Source organism: Carassius auratus, chromosome 4 (genome assembly GCF_003368295.1).
Source record: "Carassius auratus strain Wakin chromosome 4, ASM336829v1, whole genome shotgun sequence".
NCBI classification, from domain to species: Eukaryota; Metazoa; Chordata; class Actinopteri; order Cypriniformes; family Cyprinidae; genus Carassius; species Carassius auratus.
Window position 1 is genome coordinate 21,499,580 of NC_039246.1, and position 24,792 is coordinate 21,524,371.

Sequence of the window (24,792 nt, forward strand, 5' to 3'; positions counted from 1 at the left end):
CAATTTAAAAATCATAAAATCAATTCCTCGAACATTTACACTTCATTCTGTAGACCAAAAGAGTGTGATTCTGATTGGCCCAGCTGTGTTTTGGATCCGCCTTCGTGCTCGTATGGCAGATCTTTTGTAAACACCGCAAGTGGTGCCGGGATCGGCAGACTGACGGACTTTCGTTTCATTTCGAGTGGAATGTCATCGATCCTGATGTTTTTTAGATGACAGGATCAGTCACCTAGAATCGTTTCCAGCTCCTGATGTTCGATGCATATATGCCTTTAAATGAGTCTGCTGAGGCGTGAAATCGGGTCATTTCCTCAATCTCAGCTCTAGGGGCTTGTTTTCTGCTAAATCTGTGCAGGACAAACAACACACATGTTGAGATTAAACCCCGTTTTCGATACTCAGAAAGATGTTGTGTCAAGCATTTTGGCGAAGGAGGAAAGAGCGAATATAGGTAAGCAGACTAAATGCACTTGATATATGTATATATATTATAATTACATTATTAGTAGTAGAAGTAGTTGTAATAGTAAACATATTACTACTACTATTTTTATTATTGGTGGTGGTCGCTCAGGGCTTTTGTAACGTTACTCGTTTAAAATGTGTGCAGGTGTTCTTGAGCCTCGCATTCTGAGTGTGGAGAGAGATGGAGGGATCGTATACTCTTGGAGAGTAAGTTTGGCTTTAGTTTGATGTGTCACTTTAATTCAAGTAGGTATCGCTGCAGCCCGGAGACCTCCAAGTGGGAGGAGCTTTTGCCGCAAGTGGGCTGGACTTCACGGAGAGCTCCAAGTGGGAGGAACTTTTGCCGCTAGTGGGCGGGACTTTACAAATGGGCGGGGTTTAAGCGGAAATTTCACATTGCGTCATTGCCGGGATGCGCGCGAATGAGGATGGCATAATTAGCGATACTAATGAAAAACAGATTTATTGTTTTTCATTGTAGTTTAAATTTTATTAACAAGAGGTTATATAATTTTGTGACAACTGCAAACATTCAAGTATATTAAATTATATTAATTGTATAATTATATCAGTATCAAGAAAATGAATGAGTAATTTAGAGCAATAAAATGTTTACTGTATGTGAATGTTTTTTATTTAATGCAAGTTTGAAATCTGAGGGAGAATTATATTGTTTAGATTGTTACAACCCCCTTGGCTCTAGGTGAAACAACATTACAAAAGGCCACACGTGGAAGTACATTTTACAAATAAACATTTAAAAAAAGAAAAAAAAATCTAAATAGTAATACAAGAGTTAATAATAATAAAAAAAAAAAAACATTCCAAGACTTGGAAAATATTATTGGTACCAAAGTCCAATTTAAGACACTCATTTCCCCATATCCTTTTTATCACCAAATCAATCACAGGTAACGCTCCAAACCATTTAAAATTCAGGTTTTATTTGTTATATGACATGCAAAAAGCAGTGAAATGTAGGTCTGGCATACTCTTTTTAGACTGTGCAAAAAAAAATAAGAGAAAATTAAATACAAATAATGAAACAATAGGGATAGGGAATACAAAGTTTTTTTTTTTGGAGATAATTAAATACAAATAATGAAATATACACAATATACTGTATTAAACTTCTACACAGATGATTTGTAGAGATGCTACATAGAAACTGCTACACAGATGATGTGCAGAGATGTAAACAATGTGCAGTGAGGATGAAATGCATAGTTAGGTTGTCAAAAAAGCGCAGTGTGCAGAGAGTTATTGGGTAGCCCTAAACAACCAGTCTATAAAGTGCAGTGTGTTTAATGTCCATGTTTAGTAGTCTGATAACATGAGGGAAGAAACTCCTCCTGAGCCTCTCCGTCTTTGCCATCAGACTGCAGAAGCGTCTGCCTGACTGTAGCAGATGGGTTGGTGGGGTCTTTAAGGATCTTAACAGCCCTAGATTTACATCTCCTGTTTTGGGTGTCTTGCAGAGAGGGGAGAAATGTTCTGGACATGTTCTCAGCTACTCTTTGCAGGGCATTTGAAGGTATTGAAGCTGCTCACTCTCTCCACTGTGGTCCCGTTAATGATGATTGGGGTAGATCCGCTGCTGCCTCAAATAGAAAAGAGTTATTGTAAAATATTATTACGATTTGCAATATGTAAATACTGTTTCTTCTGCATTTCTGAAGAAATAGATGAAGGGCGGGTGAGCATCAGACTTCAAAACCATAACAAAATCTGTCCAACCCCAAACAGTCCTGTAGAACAGATATTTAAGGAACCCGAGGTTTTAACCAGCTTGATTTTTATCAGCATTGGAACACTTTGCTGCTGCTTTTACTCCAATGCTATGGATTATATTTTTACTGGAATGAAGTGTCATTAGTCACTAAACATTCAGTCCAATGACATCCTAAAATAATTCACTGTTGACAAGTTAACATTAAGTACAATGCAAATTTATGTGAGACGTCCACAGAATGTAATGTCATTTACATTCCAACATTTGTCATTTAGGACAGTCTCTGACCATACCCCTGGAGCAATTTTAGGGACAAGCGCTGTTGCAAATGTCCACCTTTAAAGTATGAACATAATTTATCCACACAAAGACCCACATACACACACACATTAGTCAAAAATCTTCAGAAAAAATAAATTACACATCTTGATGCATAGAAAGAACAAAAACAAGTTTACAGGAAAGTGATCCTTTGGGTTTGCAGAGAGAGGCGGTAACCAGATCACTGAAATGTAACTTTTGGCCACCCAGACTTGAACTTTCTGTAACACAAAGTTTACACATAATGTTTTTGTTTGTTTGTGTTTCCTACAATGACCAAAATTAATTCTACACCTGTTGATATGTAATGCATGGTAGTGGACACTGCAGTTATCCTCATATAATCACTCTGTTATGATTATTAAATTGAAAAATGAATTTGGTAATTAAACCAAATATTTCAATTGCATTACATTATTTGGATTAGCGTTACACGTAAAAATAGATAACATTTTAAAATGGTTTTGAAACAATGACCAGCTTTGTTAAAGTCAAGCATTATCAGTAAGGAGTTTTAACTAAGACTCAATCTTATGGAACACTAAATCTATTAATAGTTATTGATCGCTTAAATATCAGTGCAGTTATAATACATAGGCCTGCATATTTTACGTAACGTTAGTAACAATACCTGCTTATAGTCTTCAGTGTCCGTAATCTGCAGCGTAAATCCTATATATGTATTGCAGAAATATTTAGCACAAAAGGGTAACATACACAATAAAGATGTAATTTATCTGTGCTGCTAATGCTGTCTTAACGTGATCTCGGAATAATCGTAAATATGAGTTTTGAAGGTAAAAATTGCACATGAACGTCCTCCCATTTTCAAACTTGAATGCAATGAGCTTGTAATCATGATTTAACTACGTCAAGACTAAAACATCAACCGCCAAGATACTGCACTTTTTCGCAACTTGTAATATGTTGTACAAGTCTAAACTTACCCCTTCAAACTCCTCTTTCTTGACGCTGAAAAGCCTTGGGAAGTTGACGTCGTCTTTTTTTTTTTTTTTTGGGGGGGGGGGGGATTCGCAGCGTGCATTAACCCCATGACATTAAATAAACCAATCAAAAGGTTCTGGAGGTTTGTACAGCCCACTTGGAGCTGAAGTCCCACCCATTTGGAGCTTTCCCGCCCATTTGGAGCTGGCTCCGACCTCCGTTTATACCTATCTCCTTTAATTTGACAGGTCATGCGCGCGACGTTCCATTCATAGCAGCGCGAATGACGCGCGCGGGACAATCTGTCGCCAGTCTAAAGCAAACGAGCACTACGTGCCATACATACAGAAGACACTGTAGTACATGCAAACTGAATGGATGTCACTGTGTTCACTTCCTGTTATACTTTTGTTATTTTCCTTACTGATTTCCCGATCCTTATGTTTAGGGAGCAACAGGAACTACAAGAATTGGGAAGTACGATCCTTTCAGTGCAGAGAATAAGGTACAGAATAGGTAACGCAATGGGATGAACATTGTGCCAGTGAATATGTAATTCCAGTCATATACGCATGCTTATAAACTGAATATAAATAAACTGGAAGTGATGCATAATTCTCGTTTATTTTAATACACCAATCCAAGTTGTAATTTTTTCTGTCACGTGCCTCTTTACAGCTCCTCTACACTTTTGAAAAGCAAGAGTGTGTCACCAGCTGCTCTTTAAATAAAGAAGAAACACTCCTAGGTGAGTCTGCAGGCCAGTATAGTTTATTTTTAGCATGAAGGCATCATTGTATTGCTAGTGTTTATTTCAGCTCATTATTCTGACCTTCTGAATTTAAGAAGGTGATCACTAATGTGAGCTTTTTCTGTGCTAGCGGTCAGTCTATCTCAGTCCACACAGGGAGAAGGCCGCTTTAAACCAGGTACAGGACTTAATTCATAACAATATATTATTAACTTTAATTGTTATTCACTGCAAAGCTCAACAATGCAAGCGTTTCGCTAGCATTGAATACAAAATTATGTTTTGGAATTCAAATGTATTTAGACATTGAGACATGCTACTGTATTTATTCAAATTGAATAAATTTCACTGAACTCCATTGCATCAGATGTTGTCATTTTCAGTTTTAAGTTACTGTTTAACATAGTTTTATTCTGCTTTATGGCACGATTGTCACAAGTTCCTGTTTCTGAAATATTTTTATGGTTAGATCATTTGAGGAGGAAGAAGCTTTTTTTGCAGTTTTATACCAACATGCTTTCACTTCTCTCATGGGGTGCTGTGGTAACATCACAGCAGAGTTGATCAAATAAATCATAAAATACAAATTTAATACAAATGTCTCCTTTTTGTCTTAAAGGAACCCTAATTCTTTCACCAAATACATGTACAAAAAGTCGAACTGTAAGCCTGTTTTAAATTCAAGAGGCATAAAATGTATACATGTTTGCTCAAATCATAATACAACTGGAAATAAAAGTGCATTCACAGAGACTCTGAGCTTTAACTCCTGACACAATTCTGTTTTCTTTCTGCTTTAGTGTCAAAATGTTTGACTCTTCTCATTGAGATACACCCAATCAACAACACAAAGGTCCTGAAGGCAGTGGACTGCAAAGTCAAAGTGCAGGTAGTAAACAGCAGTTATGTGGAGCTGGTGATCAAACATTGAAATCACAATTGAAATTTCCCATGACCCCCTTTCTAGTTTCTTTATCCTAAGACATATCGGACCACTGTACTGGAGAGTCATTTGCTGTTGGCGGCAGAGGATGGCTGTAAGTTTTGTGGAAGTGTTTCAGAAACCATCAATGCTACTACTATTTCAAATATATTTATTGTAATTTATCATTTATGGTTATTTTGTTGCTACAGATGTTGATCAGTACCACATTACTCTGACGAGGCAGGAGGGCTACAGAGTGGTAAGGGCTGCTCTTAATATGTTTTCATGATACAAGGCTTTATACAAATCTAATGATGCTCATACAAATTGGAAAACGGTTAAAAACACATGTCCTTGTTCAAACAGGTGATGCAGAATCCTGAGCGTCTGAGTAGAGAGAGAGTTGCAGAGGACTTCAGTTGGGTTCAGTGGGACTCGGATACTCAAAGACTGTTCTACATCACTGCACGGGTCAGAATCTCTTTCAGTTGACTTTCACTGTTTAAACAAAGTCCAAAAGTAGAGTGTGTGTCTCGGGGTCCTGGTGCTGTAAGGTCAAGCTGATCTCTGGTCTAGGGTTTATCACAGTCCATCAACAAATACATCAGAATGATCACGGCACTCTAGGGAATTAAAAAGCCTTTATTATCAAATGGCTACATCTGAGAAAACTAAAAAAAAATGAAGATTTCTTGGATGTAGCCATTTGATAATACAGGCTTCTTAATCATTCTAAAGTTTTTTTTTTGATTGACTTTCACCGTTTGTTTTTTTTTTCTTCTCGGAGTTTTGAACATGTACATATTTCCAGTATGTTTTTCTTTTTCTATCCTATAGGAGAAACACACACTGAAGTGTGTGCAGTTTTACCCTGATCGCAATTTTGAGACTGTGGTAAACAACTTTGTGTCACATCGAAACTGCCTTATTATAATAATATTTAGAGGAACTGATTAATTACAAATACATGCTTTTATGTGCAACAGTTTGAGCTTCCACTGGAGATGCCCAGTGTCTCTTCTGTCACGTCTTCTGTGAGGTCAGTCACTTAATTCATTTGACGTTTTGCAGTTAAAGACATGCAAAGCAGTTCATATAAGCATGATTGTAAAATGAATAAAGCGCTGTCTGGGGTTTTACAGGTTTGTTAATTTTGGATACGATCACTATCAGGACATGAAGGACGAGGGTCTCATGTTAGAGGTCTTCACCAGCCCAACAGGTAAGTTATTAGGCATGTGCTCTTCAACATGAAACCATACTGTGAAATACTATAACTTCTGCTCATATTTACCTGTGTTTTTTCCACTTTTCTAACTTATCATGGGATAGAGAGTAAGTTTGTATTTTCTCGTGCTTTTTCGCATGTTTTGACTTAATCACAATCAACATGCTTCACATGTTGATCATTTAAAAGCTGGCTTATAATCGCAAAAGCATCTCCTGAAATCATCTATTGCCAGATTACCAAAATGCTGTAAATCGCCTACATGATTTCTGCTGACCTGCATTTCAGCTATTTTGACTTTGATTTTGTGTTTGTATGTAATTCATTTGATTTGTACTGATGCATGTTGCTGTTCTTAATCTCTGGGGGTCATGAACAGGAACCATGTGTGTGTGCTACAGCCATCCAGTTCACTGGCATAAGGAAGCCACCTACACTATTGCATTTGTGCACAGAGGTACCAAACATCATGCAGCAGTGATATAAAGGTCATTTTATAGAGGATTAAATAGACTCTCTCTGATAGGTTGCAGCAAGACGTTCACTGTTTCTTTAGAGAAAGGCTCTACACCTGTTAATTTGCCAACTGTCCATCCTATCTTCATTCATCTGGGTTAGTACACCTAACATCTCTCAATCAGCCCACTGAAATCCATCCAGCCCACTCTTTAATTCTCTCTCATACAGTACATGGAAAGTCGTTCATCTGAAATATTGTCATAGGCTATCTTCTCAGTTGATGATTCATTTATTTCAGATTATTATATAGTGGTGTACCTGGCTGATCATTTCCTGCACCTCATCAACTGCAGACAACAAGACCTGCTCTGCTACAGTCTTTTCCTGTCAGGTACAGCATAATATATATATTATATATAAAATATAAAGTGGGTACGCAAAGTATTCAGACCCCCTTCAATTTTCCACTCTTCGTTGTATTGCAGCCATTTGCTAAAGTCATTTAAGTTCATTTTTTTCCTCATTAATGTACACACAGCACCCCATATTGCCAAAAAAAAAAAAAAAAACAGAATTGTTGATATTTTTGCAGATTTATTAAAAAAGAAAAACTTAAATATCACATGGTCCTAAGTATTCCAACCCTTTGCTGTGACACTCAGATAATTAACTCAGGTGCTGTCCATTTCTACTGATCATCCTTGAGATGGTTCCACAGCTTCATTTGAGTCCAGCTGTGTTTGATTATACTGATTGGACTTGATTAGGAAAGCCCCACACCTGTCTATATAAGACCTTACAGCTCACAGTGCATGTTAGAGCAAATGAGAATCATGAGGTCAAAGGAACTGCCTGAAGAGCTCAGAGACAGAATTATGGCAAGGCAGAGATCTGGCCAAGGTTACAAAAAAAATTCTGCTGCACTTAAGGTTCCTAAGAGCACAGTGGCCTCCATAATCCTTAAATAGAAGAGATTTGGGATGACCAGAACCCTTGCTAGAGCTGGCCGTCTAGCCAAACTGAACTATCGGGGGAGAAGAGCCCAAAGATCACTGTGGCTGAGCTCCAGAGATGCAGTCGGGAGATGGGAGACAGTTGTAGAAAGTCAACCATCACTGCAGCCCTCCACCAGTCGGGCTTTATGGCAGAGTGGCCCGACGGAAGCCTCTCCTGAGTGCAAGACACACGAAAGCCCCCATGGAGTTGGCTAAAAAACACTTGAAGGAATCTCTAGTCTGATGAGACCAAGATAGAACTTTTCAGCCTTAATTCTAAGCAGTATTTGTGTGGAGAAAACCAGGCACTGCTCATCACCTGTCCAATACAGTCCCAACAGTGAAGCATGGTGGTGGCAGCATCACGCTGTGGGGGTGTTTTTCAGCTGCAGGGACAGGACAACTGGTTGCAATCGAGGGAAAGATGATTGCGGCCAAGTACAGGGATACCTTCTCCAGAGTGCTCAGGACCTCATATTGGGCCGAAGGTTCACCTTCCAACAAGACAATGACCCTAAGCACACAGCTAAAATAACCAAGGAGTGGCTTCACAACAACTCCGTGACTGTTCTTGAATGGCCCAGCCAGAGCCCTGACTTAAACTCAATTAAGCATCTCTGGAGAGACCTGAAAATGGTTTCCACCAACGTTTACCATCCAACCTGACAGAACTGGAGAGGATCTTTCCCAAAAAGACTCATGGCTGTATTAGGTCAAAAGGGTGCTTCTACTAAATACTGAGCAAAGGGTCTGAATACTTAGGACCATGTGATATTTCAGTTTTTCTTTTTTAATAAATCTGCAAAAATGTCAACAATTCTGTGTTTTTCTGTCAATATGGGTTGTTGTGTGTACATTGAGGAAAAAAAAATACTTAAATGATTTTAGGAAATGGCTGCAATATAAGAGTGAAAAGTTTAAGGGGGTCTCAATACTTTCTGTACCCACTGTGTGTGTGTGTGTGTGTGTGTGTGTGTGCACGTGTAATTTTATTTTATTTTTTCTTCAGAAGATTGGGCGTTTTTCTTTTCTTTTTTTATGTGTTTGTTTTTATTTTGAAATACTGCAAACTATTTCATATATTTGATATTTATTATTGAAATTATTTTTTTTATAATATTATGTGTAATGAATGTTAGACTTTGCATATATTTTAACTAGTGCTGTCAAAAGATTAATTGCATCCAAAAAAGTTTGTGCACTGCGTCTATTTATTGTGTGTGTATATATAAATACACACACATTTTAAAAAATATTGACATGTATATTATTTATATTACAGATAAATATATTTAATATACAAACATGATGTATTTTTCTTAAATATATGCATGTATTATTTAAATCTATACATGTATGCATATTTTATGTAAAATAAATTATTTTATTTTGGATGCAATTAATCTTGATTAGTCATTTGACAGCACCAATTTCAACATATTTAGGATGATTTTAACTGTTATTTGAAATGTTCTATTTCAACAGTCACTTAACCTAATTCTGCAGTGCTGATCCATTGTGTATCTTCTGTGTGTATTACCTTCTCACAGGGGCAGATGGTTATATTGAAGACCTGGGTTCAGGCAGAGAAGTTGTGAGTGTGTCTGGCAGCAGGTTGCTTGATGTCCGTGCCGGCAGGATGTACACCATGGAGCTCAATCCGGACTTCCTGCTTGAGCTTCTCGGTTCAGACAGGCCAGAGGCCCAGCGGCTTGCTGCTCTGCACTGCATGCTGGTCTACCTTCAGCCAAATCCTGTGATAGAGCTCAAGGTGAGTAAGAGAGAGAGAGAGAGAGATTAGTTTTGTGTGCTGAAAACTCACTCTAATGTGTGATTCTCATTTCTCTCTTGTTCCAGATTATAAACTGGATCAGTGAGAATGTCATGAGCTTTGATGCTTTTGATCAGATTCAGGAATTTATTCTAGGTGTGTGCTTCGATTCACGCGACCTATGTGAGTTTTGCATGCAAGATGAGTATTAAAAACAATTGTATAACTCTCATTTCAGCGACCCTGTACAGAATATGCTACCAGCAGTGTGTGAGCCTAGATAAGTTGTTGCCGTACTCCTGTGTTTTTGAGAAAAAGGTACACAGAGTTATTTTTCTCTACATGACTTATTTTTCTGTTTTATATGAGCTTGAATGGAAGCCTTTTTTCTAGGAGCTTCCTGTGGCTCTGACAGCAATCCCTGGGGTGAAATGCACTCCTGAACTGCTCTGTCAGCCATTAATTAAAGGGAAGGTAAGACGGATATAAATTCTATATGCATTATTGTATTATATGAAATAATCTTTAAATGATAATCAGCAGGACATTTAAAAAACAAATCTGATTTACTTTCTTAATATGTTACTGAGCATATTGTACACCGTTCATGTTCTGTACCTCACATCACAGATATTAAATAGGCTGACAAATGAACAAAAAACAGTGCACTTTCTAAACACTAGGTGGCAGAAGAAACAGTGGCAGATATGTAGGAGTGCATATAGACTGATTCATTAACTCTGCTTGGAAGAGTTGTTAGCAGGAAACATAATATCAAAAGTCTGTTTTGCAATACTTTTGTGCTTGTATTTTATTATTGTGGGAATAATTTAGCTTCTTGTGGGTTAATTAAAGCCTAAAAGCCTGCAGGGTTATTGGGAGGATCTCCAGCATGTCTTGGACAGGATGAGGTACTTCGAGGCAGTACCGAGCCCACGCTTCAGGTCCAGTCTGATTAAAGAAGACTGGGACAGATTTCAGGCTGCTATGGTGAGCGCTAGGACCACACGTTACGCATCAGGTCTGAAGTGACCCAGAATCTATATCAAAAGTTAATACAATTTGTTCAAATGTTTATTTCATTTGGTCAAAAAGTTGTTGGATTTGTAGAAACTGATTGGAGCCTAAGCTCAAATGTCCATTTCACACAAACATTCACAAAAGTCCCTAGAGGAGCACACATTTCTCAGTAAAGGGACATTCTTTACACAGAAAATGTATTTCTTAATCTAACCCAGATGAGGTGTTAAACAAAAGACATTTGCATTCTTTTTATGGTGAAATGTAATCATCAATGAAGCTAAAACAAATAGTCATTAATAAAAAATGTGAACACCAGCTGAAGACTGCAGGCTTGCTGGTCAAAAACATCTTTATGGCCATTTTGGGAAAGATGTTTTATTATTGAATCACAGCACATTTGCATGATGTTTTGAGAAATATTGAGGTTTGAGGTTTTTTTTTTTTTTTGCAGAATTCAATCATTTCACATTATTTGACTTTTTTTTCTTCTAAAAAGGAAATGATTACACATTTTACAACAACAATTTTTTTTTATAATACAATTTATATATATATATATATATATATATATATATATATATATATATATATATATATATATATATATATATATATATATATATATATATATTATAATAAAAAAGTATTTTATTTTACTGACAGCCCTAGTCATAATTTGTGTGTGTGTGATATATATATATATATATATATTATAAATGTATAATACTATATGCATTGCATGTTATACATTTATATTGTTATAATAATAAAAATATGACAGCAGGCACAATATATTGACTGGTGAGCACCTACAGTAGGACTATGCTACAACTATCGGTTTAAAAATATACATTTGTGCTGTTATTGCTGCAGAACTCCGAGAAGAAGAAATCTCCCCGCTATCATCGCCAAATTGAGGACAACACAAAAAAGTGGGTGGAGTTTGGCATGTGCTTAATATTATGTGCATGAGTGTGCATGGAGACTTGAGTGTGTAAGAAAGTTTGTAACAAAACAAAACAGAGTGTTTTTTCATGCAAAAGCAAACTAACTCTTAATATGAATTATTTGAACCTCTTTAAAACAAGACAGTATTTACTTTTGCTGTTTTGGTGAAATGCAGCTTGATGTAATTCAAAGTTCTCTTTTCCTGTTTGTTTCTTACATGCAGAGTTCTGTCCATGGTGGACACTTGGCGTTTGGGTAAGAGAAACTCAGTTTAAATGGCCAGTCGTGTTAACGAAAGCACACTTGTGAGATTATTTATCCCTGATCAAATCCTGGAAATATTTCAAACTTTCATGGAAAGTCCCTGCGACTGGAGTTTAAGTTTCAGGGTCACATTCTCTGGCTCGAATGTAATCAGTCTCTAGGTTTATGTGTAATTAATCAAACACCTCTTTAGATATGAGGGAAATGGGCGGAGGAACTCCATACTGTTATATAAGAGTGATTACAGTTCCTCCTTCTCACTCAAAACACACACACACACACACACACACGTAAGACAAAACAATGTGTTATCCTGTGTTAGTCAGAATACCTTTCAGTTCTGGATGGGATTTTTTTTTATTTGTAGCTTGTCATTTACCAAAAAGTTTTTTTTTTTTTTTTTTTTTTCAGTTCCTACAAAGATAATAGAAATTAGTCGAATTATTAAGGTTGTCACATTTTGTCTGACAGGACTGGATTGGTATAGTGTGTAAAACACAAAATAAGCTATTTTGCAGAATGCTAACGCTGCTCTTTTCCATGCAAAAGATTCACATGGTGACCAAACAAAAGTCAGAATGTACTCTAGTGAGAATAAAATTTGAGCGCTACAGATGAGGGCAGGGCTTTTGGGTTCCACAGAAAAACATAATTGCATGTGTAAATGATGAAACTAAACCTTAAACGCTCACTTTCTTTCGTACGTTCGCTTTGTCCTTCCAGATAAGCGTGTAGTTCCACTGTTTCAAGAAGAAGACCAACAGCAGAGGGTGCTGGTGGGCCTGGTGAGTAGCTGACCATTCAGCTGTCCTTTATCCAGCAGTGGTCAGCTGTAACTCTCCAAACAAATTAAAGCAGACATGCCATCAAAGCAGCTGAAATAAGAGCGAATAGGAGATAAGTGCAGACAATTCAAGACCATTATACAAACCAAGGATAAAAGCCTTAATAACAAACAGAGGACTTGTCTTAAAATGGTCTTGTGACTGCAGTAGTCCTTAAGATTTATTATTCTTATATAGACCAATCTGACAAGGAATCCATTAAGGATTTAATTTAATTTAATCATAAAAGTATATATTTATAATTAATTGTTCAGCTTTCTCTAATACATGATTCTGATTGGTCATTCCACACTTCTAAACTGCACAACCGAGCATAATCCAAGCAACCAGTTTTCTTGATAATTGTATTTATAATTATGTCTTTTGGATCACTTGATGGCCTTTTATTTATATCAAATATATATGTATATAGCATACTGTACATGTATACATATTTTGCATATATTTATTACTATTGGTTATATATGTGTGTGTGTGTATTATTAAAATATAGAATTAAGGCGAGACACTGCAGGTGAATAGGGAAAAAAAAATATCTAATAGTTATCACCTTACTTACCCAGTTGATTGATTACATTGATTATTGCAAACATTTTTTGTATAACAAGTTTTCAAAAATGTTATGTTTAAATATGCAAATGAGGCATTCTTTAATGAGATATGTGCTAATTTGCATACATTTCTAGTACAAAAATCTGAACACTAGATGAAGTCAGTTTCACATTTTTTGTTTAATTTTTTTGACATATTAGAGTCAAATGTTTTTACAGAGGGAATTCTGGTTATCTTTTTTTGTAACTCCATAATTCAGAAAATACTTTGAACAGCCAGAAAACAATATATTTTCACAATTTTGGGGGGAATAAAATGTTGTATATAACCAAGGAAAATAAATATGAACAAATCCCTCTGTAAAAACCTTCAGAATATAGACAGGAATAAAAATGTCAAGTTTGGTGTGTGTACGTGCTACTGAAGTTGAGATTTATGGCTCAGTGTTAAAGAAAAAACTCATTTTGAGAAAACGGCCTTTAAAAATATGTATTGTAATTGAAATCTATTGACACAAACAGATAAAGTGCTATAAAAGAAACACTTAACAGTGTCTTTTGGATGTTTTCCTTCCGCTAGTTTGAAAAAGCACTTTATGAAAAACCAAAAAGCCCAAAATCTCAAAATTGACAGGTGCTTGAAAAAACAGTGTTTTTGCCTGCAGTGTCTCGCCTTAAAACAAGTCAACCAATTTCTTTTTTTTTTTTATGCACTGCAGATTGTACATTTACCTTTTTTAAAAGCATCCTTCTGTGTGAAGTGGATATATATCTGTTTTTTCAGATGGTGGACAAACTTCGAGAGCACTTAAACAGACATTTATCACGACTTGGGAAGAAAAAGATTGATTTGCTGGTGGTGAATTATGCTGCGAAGCTGGTATGTGTTTGTGCTTTTGCTTCATTATGAAATCTCTTGCAGCACACGTGTTAGCAGTTGGCAGGAGTGGGCCGAATCTCCTCTGTCGACAAAAAACAAAGCTGCACCTTAAGCAAACCACCCTTTTTTGATTATTTCAAGTGTTTTAAGTCTGCCACTAGATCAACTGAAAAAACGATTTAGTGATTAGGTTATATATCGTGGAGTCTTTAAATATGCACAGGGCGACGACCTTTTTTCTTGTGGTCTGCACGTGGTCCCAGAGTGATAAACTCTTGTCCTTATGCCAAAACACAGTTATCTCCCTCCTACTTGGAAGATTGGAACAAACCGCATAATGTTCTGCTCTCCTATTGCGTAAAGGAACAAAAGTTCAAGATGCACTAAATATCTGTTTCCACTGAATCGAGCCCATTCGGAAGACCAAAGGGGAAGCAGACGTTTACTGGTTCGTCCTGTTTTCAGACCAGGGTGAGCATGAGGATGTGAGAACCCATGCATTATCTGCCAAGTGTTGGAGTTAATGAGCTTGCTCAAGTGAAACTAAAGTGAGCAAGGGTGGTGCTCGTGTGTTTGTGAAAATGAAAACAGGAAGGGAGAGTGAGTCAGACAGACTGTCATGTACACTCTCTGAAAGTTGTCAATTGAGGACAGTGAGAGTATTTCCACTGATCATCTTGACAGAATCATAGTAGTTTCATGCAGGATGGGTGTTGTCTTGAATCTTCTATATGTATTTTTGTAACCGTGTTCTCTGTTCAGCTGGAACTGGTCTGGCACGTGTTGGAATTGATGTGGCAGAAGCTGAAGTTGGGCCCCTGGGTGCTTTGCATGTATGTGCACCTGTCCATATTTTACTTCCTCTTTGAAAGTTCTTGACTTCTTGAATCTAAAGCCTTCAATTTTCTGTTTTAGTAAGCAGCAGGGCAGTTCAGAAGAGTGGGCGATGTTTCATGTGATGTTTCGCATTCTGGAAGCAACTAAAGGGCTCTGTCTCCCCCTCCCTCCAGGTAAGAAGACGCCTGACTGAGAAAATTTGAGAACACAGAAAACAGTTCCAAATCCCATTGAGCTGCTTGTTTGTCAACTACATGCCTATTAAGACCATTAAGTGATTATTTGGAATGCTCCACATGAAAAGACAATTCTCATGGAATTCACAATTGATTCCAATAGAGTTTGATGTTAAAATCTTTCTATACTTTAGTAAAACAGTTCTTGTTGGGAGCATGTTTTTCCTATCAAAGTAGACAGTTCACTAGATCTTACAGAGTTAATGTTCTTGATATACAATATTACGGAAAAGGGAGCTGCTGGATTTTAAGAGTTTGTTTGATGTTGCCAAAGGGTAAAAAACTTTATCTTTGTTCTCCCATGGCCGACCACATACATTTGAACCCTCTAAAGATTAATCGAATGAGCATCTCTCCAAATTCCAAATGAATCCCATATCGTTTAGTGATGGGGTGTGTCTGATTTTCTGACCCAGTGAGGGAAAAAAGCTGTTTCTGAAATCTAAAGTGGGCCAGATATATCTGGGTGGATCCACTCTTTGACACAAATGCTTTGGCCTGGGCTCAGGGCTGCTTGGAAGACGATTAGGAGTCACTGACCCAGTGCTTCAGTTTTGTCCACTTGATCCATCACAAAACTGGTTAAAACGCTTAAGTGGTTTATTATGTGTGCACTTATAGGTTATTCTACACTGTTAAGTGTGCTTGGAGTCCGATGTCTCCCACAGCACACTTTTCTCCAATATGTGGACCATGGCCTTCTTCAGCTTACAGAACCATTTGTTTCACGACTTATGACAGGTACTAATTTAAACCCATTTTAACATACCCTGTTCTGAAAACAGTACTTGGACTTTACCGGTCAACTTTGAACTCCTATGCTGTCCTACATCATATATTCGGTAACTGAATTAAGGTCTTCAATAGACAAAAAAACGTATTTCTGACCTGCATAAAATGAATTAGATTTGAATTAAACAGAGGATAAATACGAGACCACATTAATTATCCACATTATTAAAGAAACATGGCCATTTAGGAGTTAGTGTTTTATTTTAAGAACAATGTTTTGTCCTCTTACTCTTTCTATGTCTCTCGTGACAGATTTAGATAACAGTGATGCCAATGAGCAGTTGAAGTTCAGTATTCTGAAAAGACTTCCTGAGGTAAGTTTCCTACTTAACTCTTCTCTTGAAAATCTGTGTCTTATGAGGTCCGACCCCTGCCCCACTTCTTGCTTGAGCTTGGAGCTGCTTTTGTAGATGTTAGAATTAATCCTGTGTAAAAGAAAGGGAATGTGAGCATGTTTGTGGTCATGTTTTGGCTCAGAGCATGTGCTTGTGCTTCAGTATTTGTTTTCTAGTCTCAAGGCAGCCAAGTGAGGAAGTGCGGCAGGTGTAAAAGAAAAATGCAAGCCAATTATTCCCTTGCTGATTAGTCCCTCTGTTTTCCATGGTAGTGCACTCATCCATTATTCATTTCTTACCTCTTCCTCATGTTTTGGAAACATTTTGGTTCCTAGTGTTATTGTACATGATTAATCTGTGCAAGTTATTCCAAAAAAAATCTACATTTGTCTTCAGAATCTATCATTAAAGTGGATGATATTCTTTCTCGTCATTGGGAAAATATTAACCAGTAGCCAAATAGTTATTATAGTAATGCAGCTTTCCTAAAATTGACAATATTTAACATGGTATTTTAATGGTGGATAACATTAATATTAATCCAATCAACTCTGTGTCCATCCCAACATTTTTGAATATTGTATTTGAATCATAAATGTCACATTACGTTCACATGATGTTTTTGTAATTAGCATATGGAGCAGAAAGTTAGCCAGCAGTGGGATCACCCCATAACTTCTGCATGCATCTCCAGAGACTACGTCAGGACTCTGCTGGAAATAAACTTAGAAAACCCGGTGAGTACGGCAGGGGGCAGACCTTGCTCCAGAACCAAATTATGAAAAAATTTGATCTTATTATAGCCTACAGACTAGAAAGCTTGCCAGGAGATGATACACAAGAGTGCAGAACTCAGCACTCAACAAAAACTTTGACGTTTTGAGCAGAGAGTGGATTCCTAACTTAAACGCCTCTGATTAGTCATTGTGCTTAAGGAATCAACTGATTTGCCTATGATTGGCTACTTTCAACACTGCAAAACACAATGGGGTTGTAAATAGAAACCTTTGATGCTCTTTAGAACACAAACACAAATACATTAGTGTTGTCAAAAGACTTGGTACAAAAAAAAAATGACAATGTCATGGTACCAGGTTTCTTTAAGTACCGGTGGTACTGAGTACCCGGTTAACCCGGTTCTTGACACATACAGCGCTAGGATTTCCGCGAAGCAGAAAACGCGGACGGAATCTCAAAATCCACTCATGAAAACTAAACGTACATTTTAATATGGACAGTCACGGAATTTGTCAAAGTTAGCATAAATTAATCAAATCAAATCTCCATATGGACCAGTATCTGTAAATGCTAAGCCACAAAAGTTGGTTGAAATATGAATCCTGCATGTTCTGCACGTCTCTGTGTGAATGAATTAATGGCAGAGACGTGTGGGTTTGTTTACTACATAGACTGAAGTGCTTGACGCTTGCAGTAATTTCAGCATCTGTCATCTCAATGAGGACATAAATACATAAACAACATCACCAGAACTGTTCTAAGTCACTTCACAAGCATTTTACCATTTCATTTGAGTAAAACCAGTGTAAATTTAAAGGTATTCACGGCAACCAATCAAAATAAATTAATTTTTACATATAGGCATTGTGCTTGAAATATTACTGTAATGAAGGTTCAATCAGAGTAGAGGAAGGAGACCAGAGTCGGCGTACGGGGCTCGTGAGAGGCTTTATTCCAAAACCAAAACAAAACAAATAAACCAACAAACAAGCGCGGCAGGTGCGCGCACTTTCTAACAGCACTTCGGCCACGGATACTGCGTCTGGTTTGCTCGATCGCTCTCCAGCTTCCTGCGCTCACGAGTCCCCGTCTCTCTCTCCTTTCGCCGGCTGTCGCGCTCCTTAAATGCGAGTTCCCCACGCCAATCACTGAAACGAGATCCAGGTGTTACTTGTTTCTCACCTGAACCACTTATCGCCGCTCGTCTCTTCACTCGCTCTCCCGTTGCAGACTTCGCTAAACCACGCCTCCGCCACATACCCCCACCGCCCGACTCAGGCCGGGGAGCCATCCGGCCTGCAGCCCCCCCCCCCCCCATTCCTGGAGAGGAAATCGGCCACAGCCATCTGCGCCCCCGGCCTGTGAATCACCTTGAACTTAAATGGCTGTAAAGCTAGATACCAACGGGTGATTCGCGCGTTGGTATCCTTCATGCGGTGGAGCCACTGGAGGGGCGCGTGGTCCGAGCAGAGGGTGAACTCCCGTCCCAGGAGGTAGTAACGAAGGGTGAGAACCGCCCACCTGATGGCCAAACACTCCTTCTCTATGGTGCTGTACTTAGTCTCTCTCTTGGAGAGCTTCCGACTAATGTACAGCACCGGGCGGTCTTCCCCCCCCACCTCCTGGGACAGGACCGCGCCCAGCCCCCTGTCCGATGCGTCGGTCTGCAAAAAAAAGGGGAGAGCAAAGTTAGGAGAGTGCAGGAGCGGCCCGCCACACAGGGCCGCTTTAACTCGGGTAAAGGCCCGTTGGCACGGCTCCGTCCACTGGACCGTATCTGGTACCTCCTTTTTAGTGAGGTCAGTCAACGGGCTGGTGAGGTCCGAATAATGAGGAATAAACCTCCTGTAATATCCCGCCAGCCCCAAGAACTGCCTCACCTCCTTTTTGGTCTTGGGCCTGGGACAGGTTGCAATTGCTGCCGTCTTATCAATTTGGGGACGCACCTGCCCGTGGCCCAAGTGGAAGCCCAGATACTTTACCTCCACCCGCCCAACTGCGCACTTCTTCGGGTTGGCCGTTAGCCCCGCCCGTCTCAGCGCCCTGAGGACCGCCCTCACATGCTCCATATGCCGCTGCCAGTCCCCACTATAGATGATAATATCATCCAGGTAGGCGGCGGCATATGCAGCATGGGGCCGCAGCACTCGATCCATGAGGCGCTGAAACGTAGCCGGGGCCCCGAACAAGCCGAACGGAAGCGTAACAAATTGGTGTAATCCAAACGGCGTGGTGAAGGCGGTCTTTTCTTTGGAAATGGGAGATAAGGGGATCTGCCAATAACCTTTGGTTAAGTCCAATGTCGAATAAAAACGAGCCGTGCCTAACCGATCGAGCAACTCGTCAATCCGCGGCATTGGATAAGCATCAAATTTGGAAATTGCATTCACCCTGCGATAGTCTACACAGAACCGTACCGAGCCGTCCGTTTTGGGCACCAAAACTATCGGGCTCGCCCAATCGCTGTGTGACTCCTCGATTACTCCCATCCCCAGCATAGCCTCTAATTCGGTCTGAACTACCTTTTTTTTGTGTTCAGGCAATCTATATGGCCGGCTGCGAATTACGACTCCCGGCTCTGTCTCAATGTGGTGCTGAATCAGGTCCGTACGGCCGGGTAGGGGCGAAAACACGTCTGCAAATTCTACCTGCAACTGCGCGATGTCAGTGAGCTGCGAGGGCGAGAGGTGGTCCCCTCCTAGAGCCAGTGCGAGGGGTTTTCCTTTAATAATCGCCTCTGGCCCGAGATCATCCTCCCCACTCACTACCGTCGCTAGCAACACTGACTCCTCCCCGCTCCATTTTTTAAGGAGGTTGAGGTGGTAGATTTGCCGTGAGTCGCCTCTATCTGTCCGTATTACCTCATAATTGAGATCTCCTATCCGCCGTGTGACCTCAAATGGTCCTTGCCACTTGGCTAACAATTTGGAGCTAGAGGTTGGCAGTAAAACGAGCACTTTATCTCCCGGTGCAAATTCTCGTAGCTTAGTTCCCCGGTTATATAGCTGGCTTTGTCTGCCCTGGGCCTGAAGCAAATTCTCCATAGAGAGCCGCCCCAGTGTATGGAGTTTTGCGCGCAGGTCCAGGACATATTGAATTTCATTTTTGCTATCCGAGTGTCCGTCCTCCCAAGTTTCTCTCAGGACGTCTAGCACCCCCCTGGGCTGACGTCCATAGAGAAGCTCGAAGGGGGAAAACCCCGTGGAGGCTTGGGGGACTTCGCGCACAGCAAATAAGAGGGGTTCTAGCCAACGGTCCCAATTTTTCGCGTCTTCATGTACGAATTTCCGGATCATGGTTTTTAATGTGCGATTAAACCGTTCGACCAGACCGTCCGTTTGTGGGTGATAGACGCTGGTACGCACCGCTTTAATGCCCAATAATCCGTACAATTCGTTTAACGTGCGCGACATAAACGCGGTGCCCTGGTCCGTGAGAATCTCTTTTGGGATTCCCACGCGGGAGATTAAACGAAACAAGGCATCCGCCACACTTTTGGCTGAGATGTTGCGGAGCGCCACTGCTTCTGGATACCGTGTCGCGTAATCCACTAAGACTAACGCGAAACGGTGTCCCCGTGCGGATCGCTCTAACGGCCCGATCAGGTCCATACCAATTCGCTCGAAGGGGACCTGCACTAGAGGAATAGGGCGCAAAGGCGCTTTTGGAACGGCCGGTGGGTTTACCAGCTGACATTCCCGACAAGACGCGCACCACCTGCGCACGTTCTCGTGAATGCCCGGCCAAAAGAATCGGGTCGTTAGACGATTTAGTGTTGCTGCTACTCCTAAGTGCCCTGCCATAGGATTACAATGCGCCGTCCGGAAAAGCATTTCCCGACGGCTCCGCGGTACTAACAGCTGGGTTGTATCTTCATTTGTCTGAGCGTCGTGGGTCACTCGATACAACCTGTCTTTAATAACGGCAAAATACGGGTGGGATAGCGGACGCTCAGGGTGGAGGACCCGCCCATCGATCGAGCGGACCTGCTCGAAGGCATGCTTCAGCGTCTCGTCCTGGGATTGTTCCAGGGGAAAGTCATCGCGGCCGGCAAGGTTTAGCCTCGCCATGCCGCTCGGTTCCCCTGAGACCGCCCCGCTAGGCCCCGGGACAGATTCTCCCACCTGAGCGCTCGCCCCGCCCCCCGGCTGGTTCTTTCCCCCGACGGCACCCGCTGTCAAACACCCTAGTAAATGCTGAAATGCTGGCCAATTCGTCCCCAAAATTAGCGGATGCCGGAGGCGCGGACTAACGGCCACCTCCACACTATGCTTATGGCCCCGAAATTTAATACCTATGGCTTTTAATGGATATTCCCTTATATCCCCGTGCACACACCTCACCTTAACCATGCGGCCCGTATCCAATGCCCCGGATTGTATCAGGCTTTGATGGATGGAGGTCTGGTTACAACCTGAATCCACCAGAGCCTGATAGGTACCCCCCTTAATACTCACGGGTATTTGGTACAGCCCGGCTTGATCGGGGGCAGCCTGCGGGTCGTCCGGGATCCGGACCAGTGTCCCCACCTCCATCATCGGGCACCTGTCCACAAAGTGGCCCGGATCCCCGCAACGCCAGCAGGCTGGCCCGGGTCTCCCCGCTGCCCTAGTGGCGGGAAGTGGCTCAGGGGATTGACGTGGGGAAGCAGCCGGAGTGTCTTCACTCCCCCGTCGCTGGGGAGCGGCCATCCCTCGTGTGGGACCTCGGGCCCCGGCCGCAGGCTCCATCGCCACCCTCCAGCGGGGCGCAGCCCTCGCTGGCCCCACCCAACGGGACCTAGGGAGAGGGAGAGATTTCGGAGTGGGGGGGGAGGGGGAAACAGAGAGAGAGAGAGAGAGACAGCAGGGAGGGGCTCGCCGACCCCGGAGCACGCCGCCAGCTGATCCTCCGCCAGTTGGATGGCCAGATCCAGCGACGCCGGGCGGTGGCACTGGACCCACTGGGCGGACTTCTTTGGAAGGCGGGAGATGAACTGCTCCAGTACCACCGCGTTGATGATGGATTCGGCATCGCCGTCCCCGGCCAACAGCCATTTGCGGCACGAGTCCCGGAGCTGCTGCGCCAACACAAAGGGTCGGCCCGCCTCGGCCAGCTCCAGTGACCGGAAGCGCTGGCGATGTTGTTCTGGGCTGAGGCCCACCCTCTGGAGGATGGCTCGTCTGAGGTCGGCGTAGACCAGGAGGTTCGGGACGGGTAGTTGTTGGGCCGCCTTCTGGGCCTCCCCCGACAGCAGAGGGATCACCCGTACGGGCCAGCTGTCCACCGGCCACCCACACGCCTCCGCAGTCCGCTCAAACAAGTCAAGGAAAGCCTCCGGGTCGTCAGTGGGTCCCATCTTGGGGAGTGGCATGTGAGGGGGCGGGGCGCTGGGGGAGGCCGTCCCCGTCCGAGCCTCCCGGTCCAGCAAGCTCCGGACCAGCTCGCGGTCCTCCTGCTGGGCCCGCATCATCGCCTGGAACCGGTGGTCTTGGTCGGCCCGCAGGTCCAGCAGGGCCTGGTGGTGTTCTTGGTGCAGGCCCGCGAGCGATGATATGATGTCCGCAAATGGCGAGGCTGATGTAGCTGACGGAGTCTGCATGGCGAACGCTCTCCTTCCTCCCGGGTTTCGGCACCAGTGTAATGAAGGTTCAATCAGAGTAGAGGAAGGAGACCAGAGTCGGCGTACGGGGCTCGTGAGAGGCTTTATTCCAAAACCAAAACAAAACAAATAAACCAACAAACAAGCGCGGCAGGTGCGCGCACTTTCTAACAGCACTTCGGCCACGGATACTGCGTCTGGTTTGCTCGATCGCTCTCCAGCTTCCTGCGCTCACGAGTCCCCGTCTCTCTCTCCTTTCGCCGGCTGTCGCGCTCCTTAAATGCGAGTTCCCCACGCCAATCACTGAAACGAGATCCAGGTGTTACTTGTTTCTCACCTGAACCACTTATCGCCGCTCGTCTCTTCACTCGCTCTCCCGTTGCAGACTTCGCTAAACCACGCCTCCGCCACAATTACTATTATTTAGTAGAATGTATGTGATACTGCTACTACTGTTGAAAACATTTATAAAACTTTTTAAAGAAATCACACAATATTTCTTCCATGTTTTAATTTTAATAGCAAATGGCATTTATTTACCAAAATGTTTAAATTTAATCAATTAAAAGACAAATTAAATTTGGGTGAAACTTGTTTACTGTTTTTCATAATTATATTACTTGTAGAAAAATTTTAAACAAAATTGTAAATAAGTATAAAGGTTTTATTTTTTAGTGATTTAAATATTTTTTTTTTAGCATATTTTTGTGTTTTGCTTTGGTACTGAAATTGGTACCGAGAACTGTGGATTTTCACTGGTATCTGTACCGAATATTGAAATTTTGGTACCATGACAACACTACACTGGAGCATCTGTCAGTTTCACCAATTCAGCCGAGGGTGCTTTTGCTTTAATTTGAGGATTTTATTTTATTTTTTTATTTTTTTTTTAAACTGTGGTATTAAACTGGTTTGAATAGCTGCCAGGCAACTGCATCTAATACGTGGATGAAAATGATTATTAGACTAGACACTAGATGAAAACCTGGAAAACTATATATATATATTTTTTTTTTTTTTTTTTTTTTTTTTACAAAGAATGTTTTGATTCTTAGGAAACTGAATTATGGTCTTGGCTCTTAGTTCAGAACAAATGCTTCCATGTTTACCCAGATAAACATATATGTTTTAGGACTCTGCACTCTTGGACCATGGCAAGTCCTGTTTCTATCCTGATTTCCTACCCCTAAACTACCTCGCCAAGATTCTCTCAAAAAGGGAGGAACAAGGTACATGGTTTCAGAGATGAAGTAATTCATAAAATATGTTGTAGGATAGTAAATATCATCATTTACTGTAAGGTAATAATTGTGTGGGTGTTGTATTTCAGCTCAGAACCCTTCTGAGGAGCAGGAGAATGTGGATGTCAGGTTTGTGGAGGAGATTGCCTTAAAGCAAACACGGATCAAGTTGGGCTTTGAAGTCAAGTAAAAAATGCCTGGTACAAACGTTAAAAGTGGTAAAAAGGGAAACAAAACAATCCAAGAAATTAAGGGAAATATAAGTACTTCTGGCCAAAGAACAAAACTTGATATATTCAGGTTACTGTAGTACAGAAGTTTCAATGTTAGCAATATCTAAAAAACTGAAGCCAAAAGTCATACTTTTGCCCAAAGATTTGCCAACTGTCAGTCTGTTCTGTAAATATCACACTTTAGTACCCAGATGGACAAAAACTGACTCTACTGATGCCAATACGTATGGAGAATATTATGCACTTATCTATACACACAGATTCGATGGAAGAGCACCAACAAAAAAGACACAAAGGGATCTTTTCCCCCCATATGTTTTTTTGGGGTCAAATGGGTACATTTGTAAATATTTCATTAAAAATAAAAAAAATCATATATTCTTTTTACTCTTCTTGCTTAATTTTATAATCCACAAAATAAGATGGTTCTTGTCAATAGCAATTTCCTAAAAGGTTATTTTTATATTGCTGCCTTTGTATGTTTGCAATTATACTCTTTAGCCTGTAAGGCATGCTATTCACTTTGCAGCTGTGTTTAGATGGTTATTGGTGACTTTTCTGTAAAGCACTTTGAGCTACTTTGTGTATGAAAACCACACTATTAATGAAGTTGATTAATAAGATATAGCTGTGCCAAGATTAGGAGTTGGTGATATGCCAAAATATAAAACCATCCAAATGATATGGCTAGAG

At 41.0% G+C, this 24,792-nt stretch overlaps 2 protein-coding genes and 1 long non-coding RNA gene across 6 annotated transcripts in view; 1 reads left to right on the forward strand and 2 right to left on the reverse strand.

The window, feature by feature from the left end:
• The first annotated feature begins 104 nt into the window (after positions 1–104).
• On the forward strand, positions 105–24,486 carry LOC113062457 (gamma-secretase-activating protein-like). Of its 2 annotated transcripts, XM_026232317.1 has the most exons (32): positions 105–454; positions 614–675; positions 3,915–3,971; positions 4,145–4,214; positions 4,348–4,395; positions 5,018–5,106; positions 5,185–5,254; positions 5,352–5,401; positions 5,509–5,613; positions 5,980–6,036; positions 6,129–6,181; positions 6,285–6,364; positions 6,475–6,477; positions 6,750–6,827; positions 6,897–6,983; positions 7,128–7,220; positions 9,375–9,595; positions 9,682–9,751; positions 9,834–9,913; positions 9,989–10,069; positions 10,451–10,585; positions 11,492–11,550; positions 11,790–11,821; positions 12,554–12,615; positions 14,011–14,106; positions 14,869–14,939; positions 15,022–15,116; positions 15,801–15,920; positions 16,224–16,285; positions 16,939–17,043; positions 23,758–23,854; positions 23,956–24,486. In XM_026232317.1, the coding sequence occupies exons 1-32, from the start codon at positions 373–375 to the stop codon at positions 24,054–24,056; spliced, it is 2,571 nt and encodes an 856-aa protein (XP_026088102.1). In that variant the 5' UTR covers positions 105–372; the 3' UTR covers positions 24,057–24,486. The 2 variants fall into 2 exon arrangements, with proteins under 2 accessions (XP_026088102.1, XP_026088112.1); XM_026232327.1 differs by lacking the exon at positions 6,475–6,477.
• Positions 1,252–3,538, reverse strand: LOC113062504 (uncharacterized). 2 transcript variants are annotated; one of them, XR_003278543.1, is made up of 4 exons: positions 3,469–3,538; positions 3,153–3,179; positions 2,659–2,742; positions 1,252–2,069 (listed from the first exon to the last, which is right to left on the reverse strand). It is a non-coding gene; the product is annotated as an uncharacterized LOC113062504 (long non-coding RNA). The 2 variants fall into 2 exon arrangements; XR_003278542.1 differs by having other exon boundaries at positions 1,254–2,065.
• ccdc146 (coiled-coil domain containing 146) overlaps positions 16,283–24,792 on the reverse strand; it is a 34,290-nt gene continuing 25,780 nt past the window's right edge. Inside the window, exon 19 of one of the 2 annotated variants that reach the window (XM_026232271.1) lies at positions 16,283–16,396. The gene's annotated coding sequence lies outside the window, so the exon portion shown is untranslated. Of the gene's footprint in view, positions 16,397–21,640; positions 22,929–24,792 lie in introns of those variants that run through there. The other variant, XM_026232277.1, reaches the window with a different exon arrangement.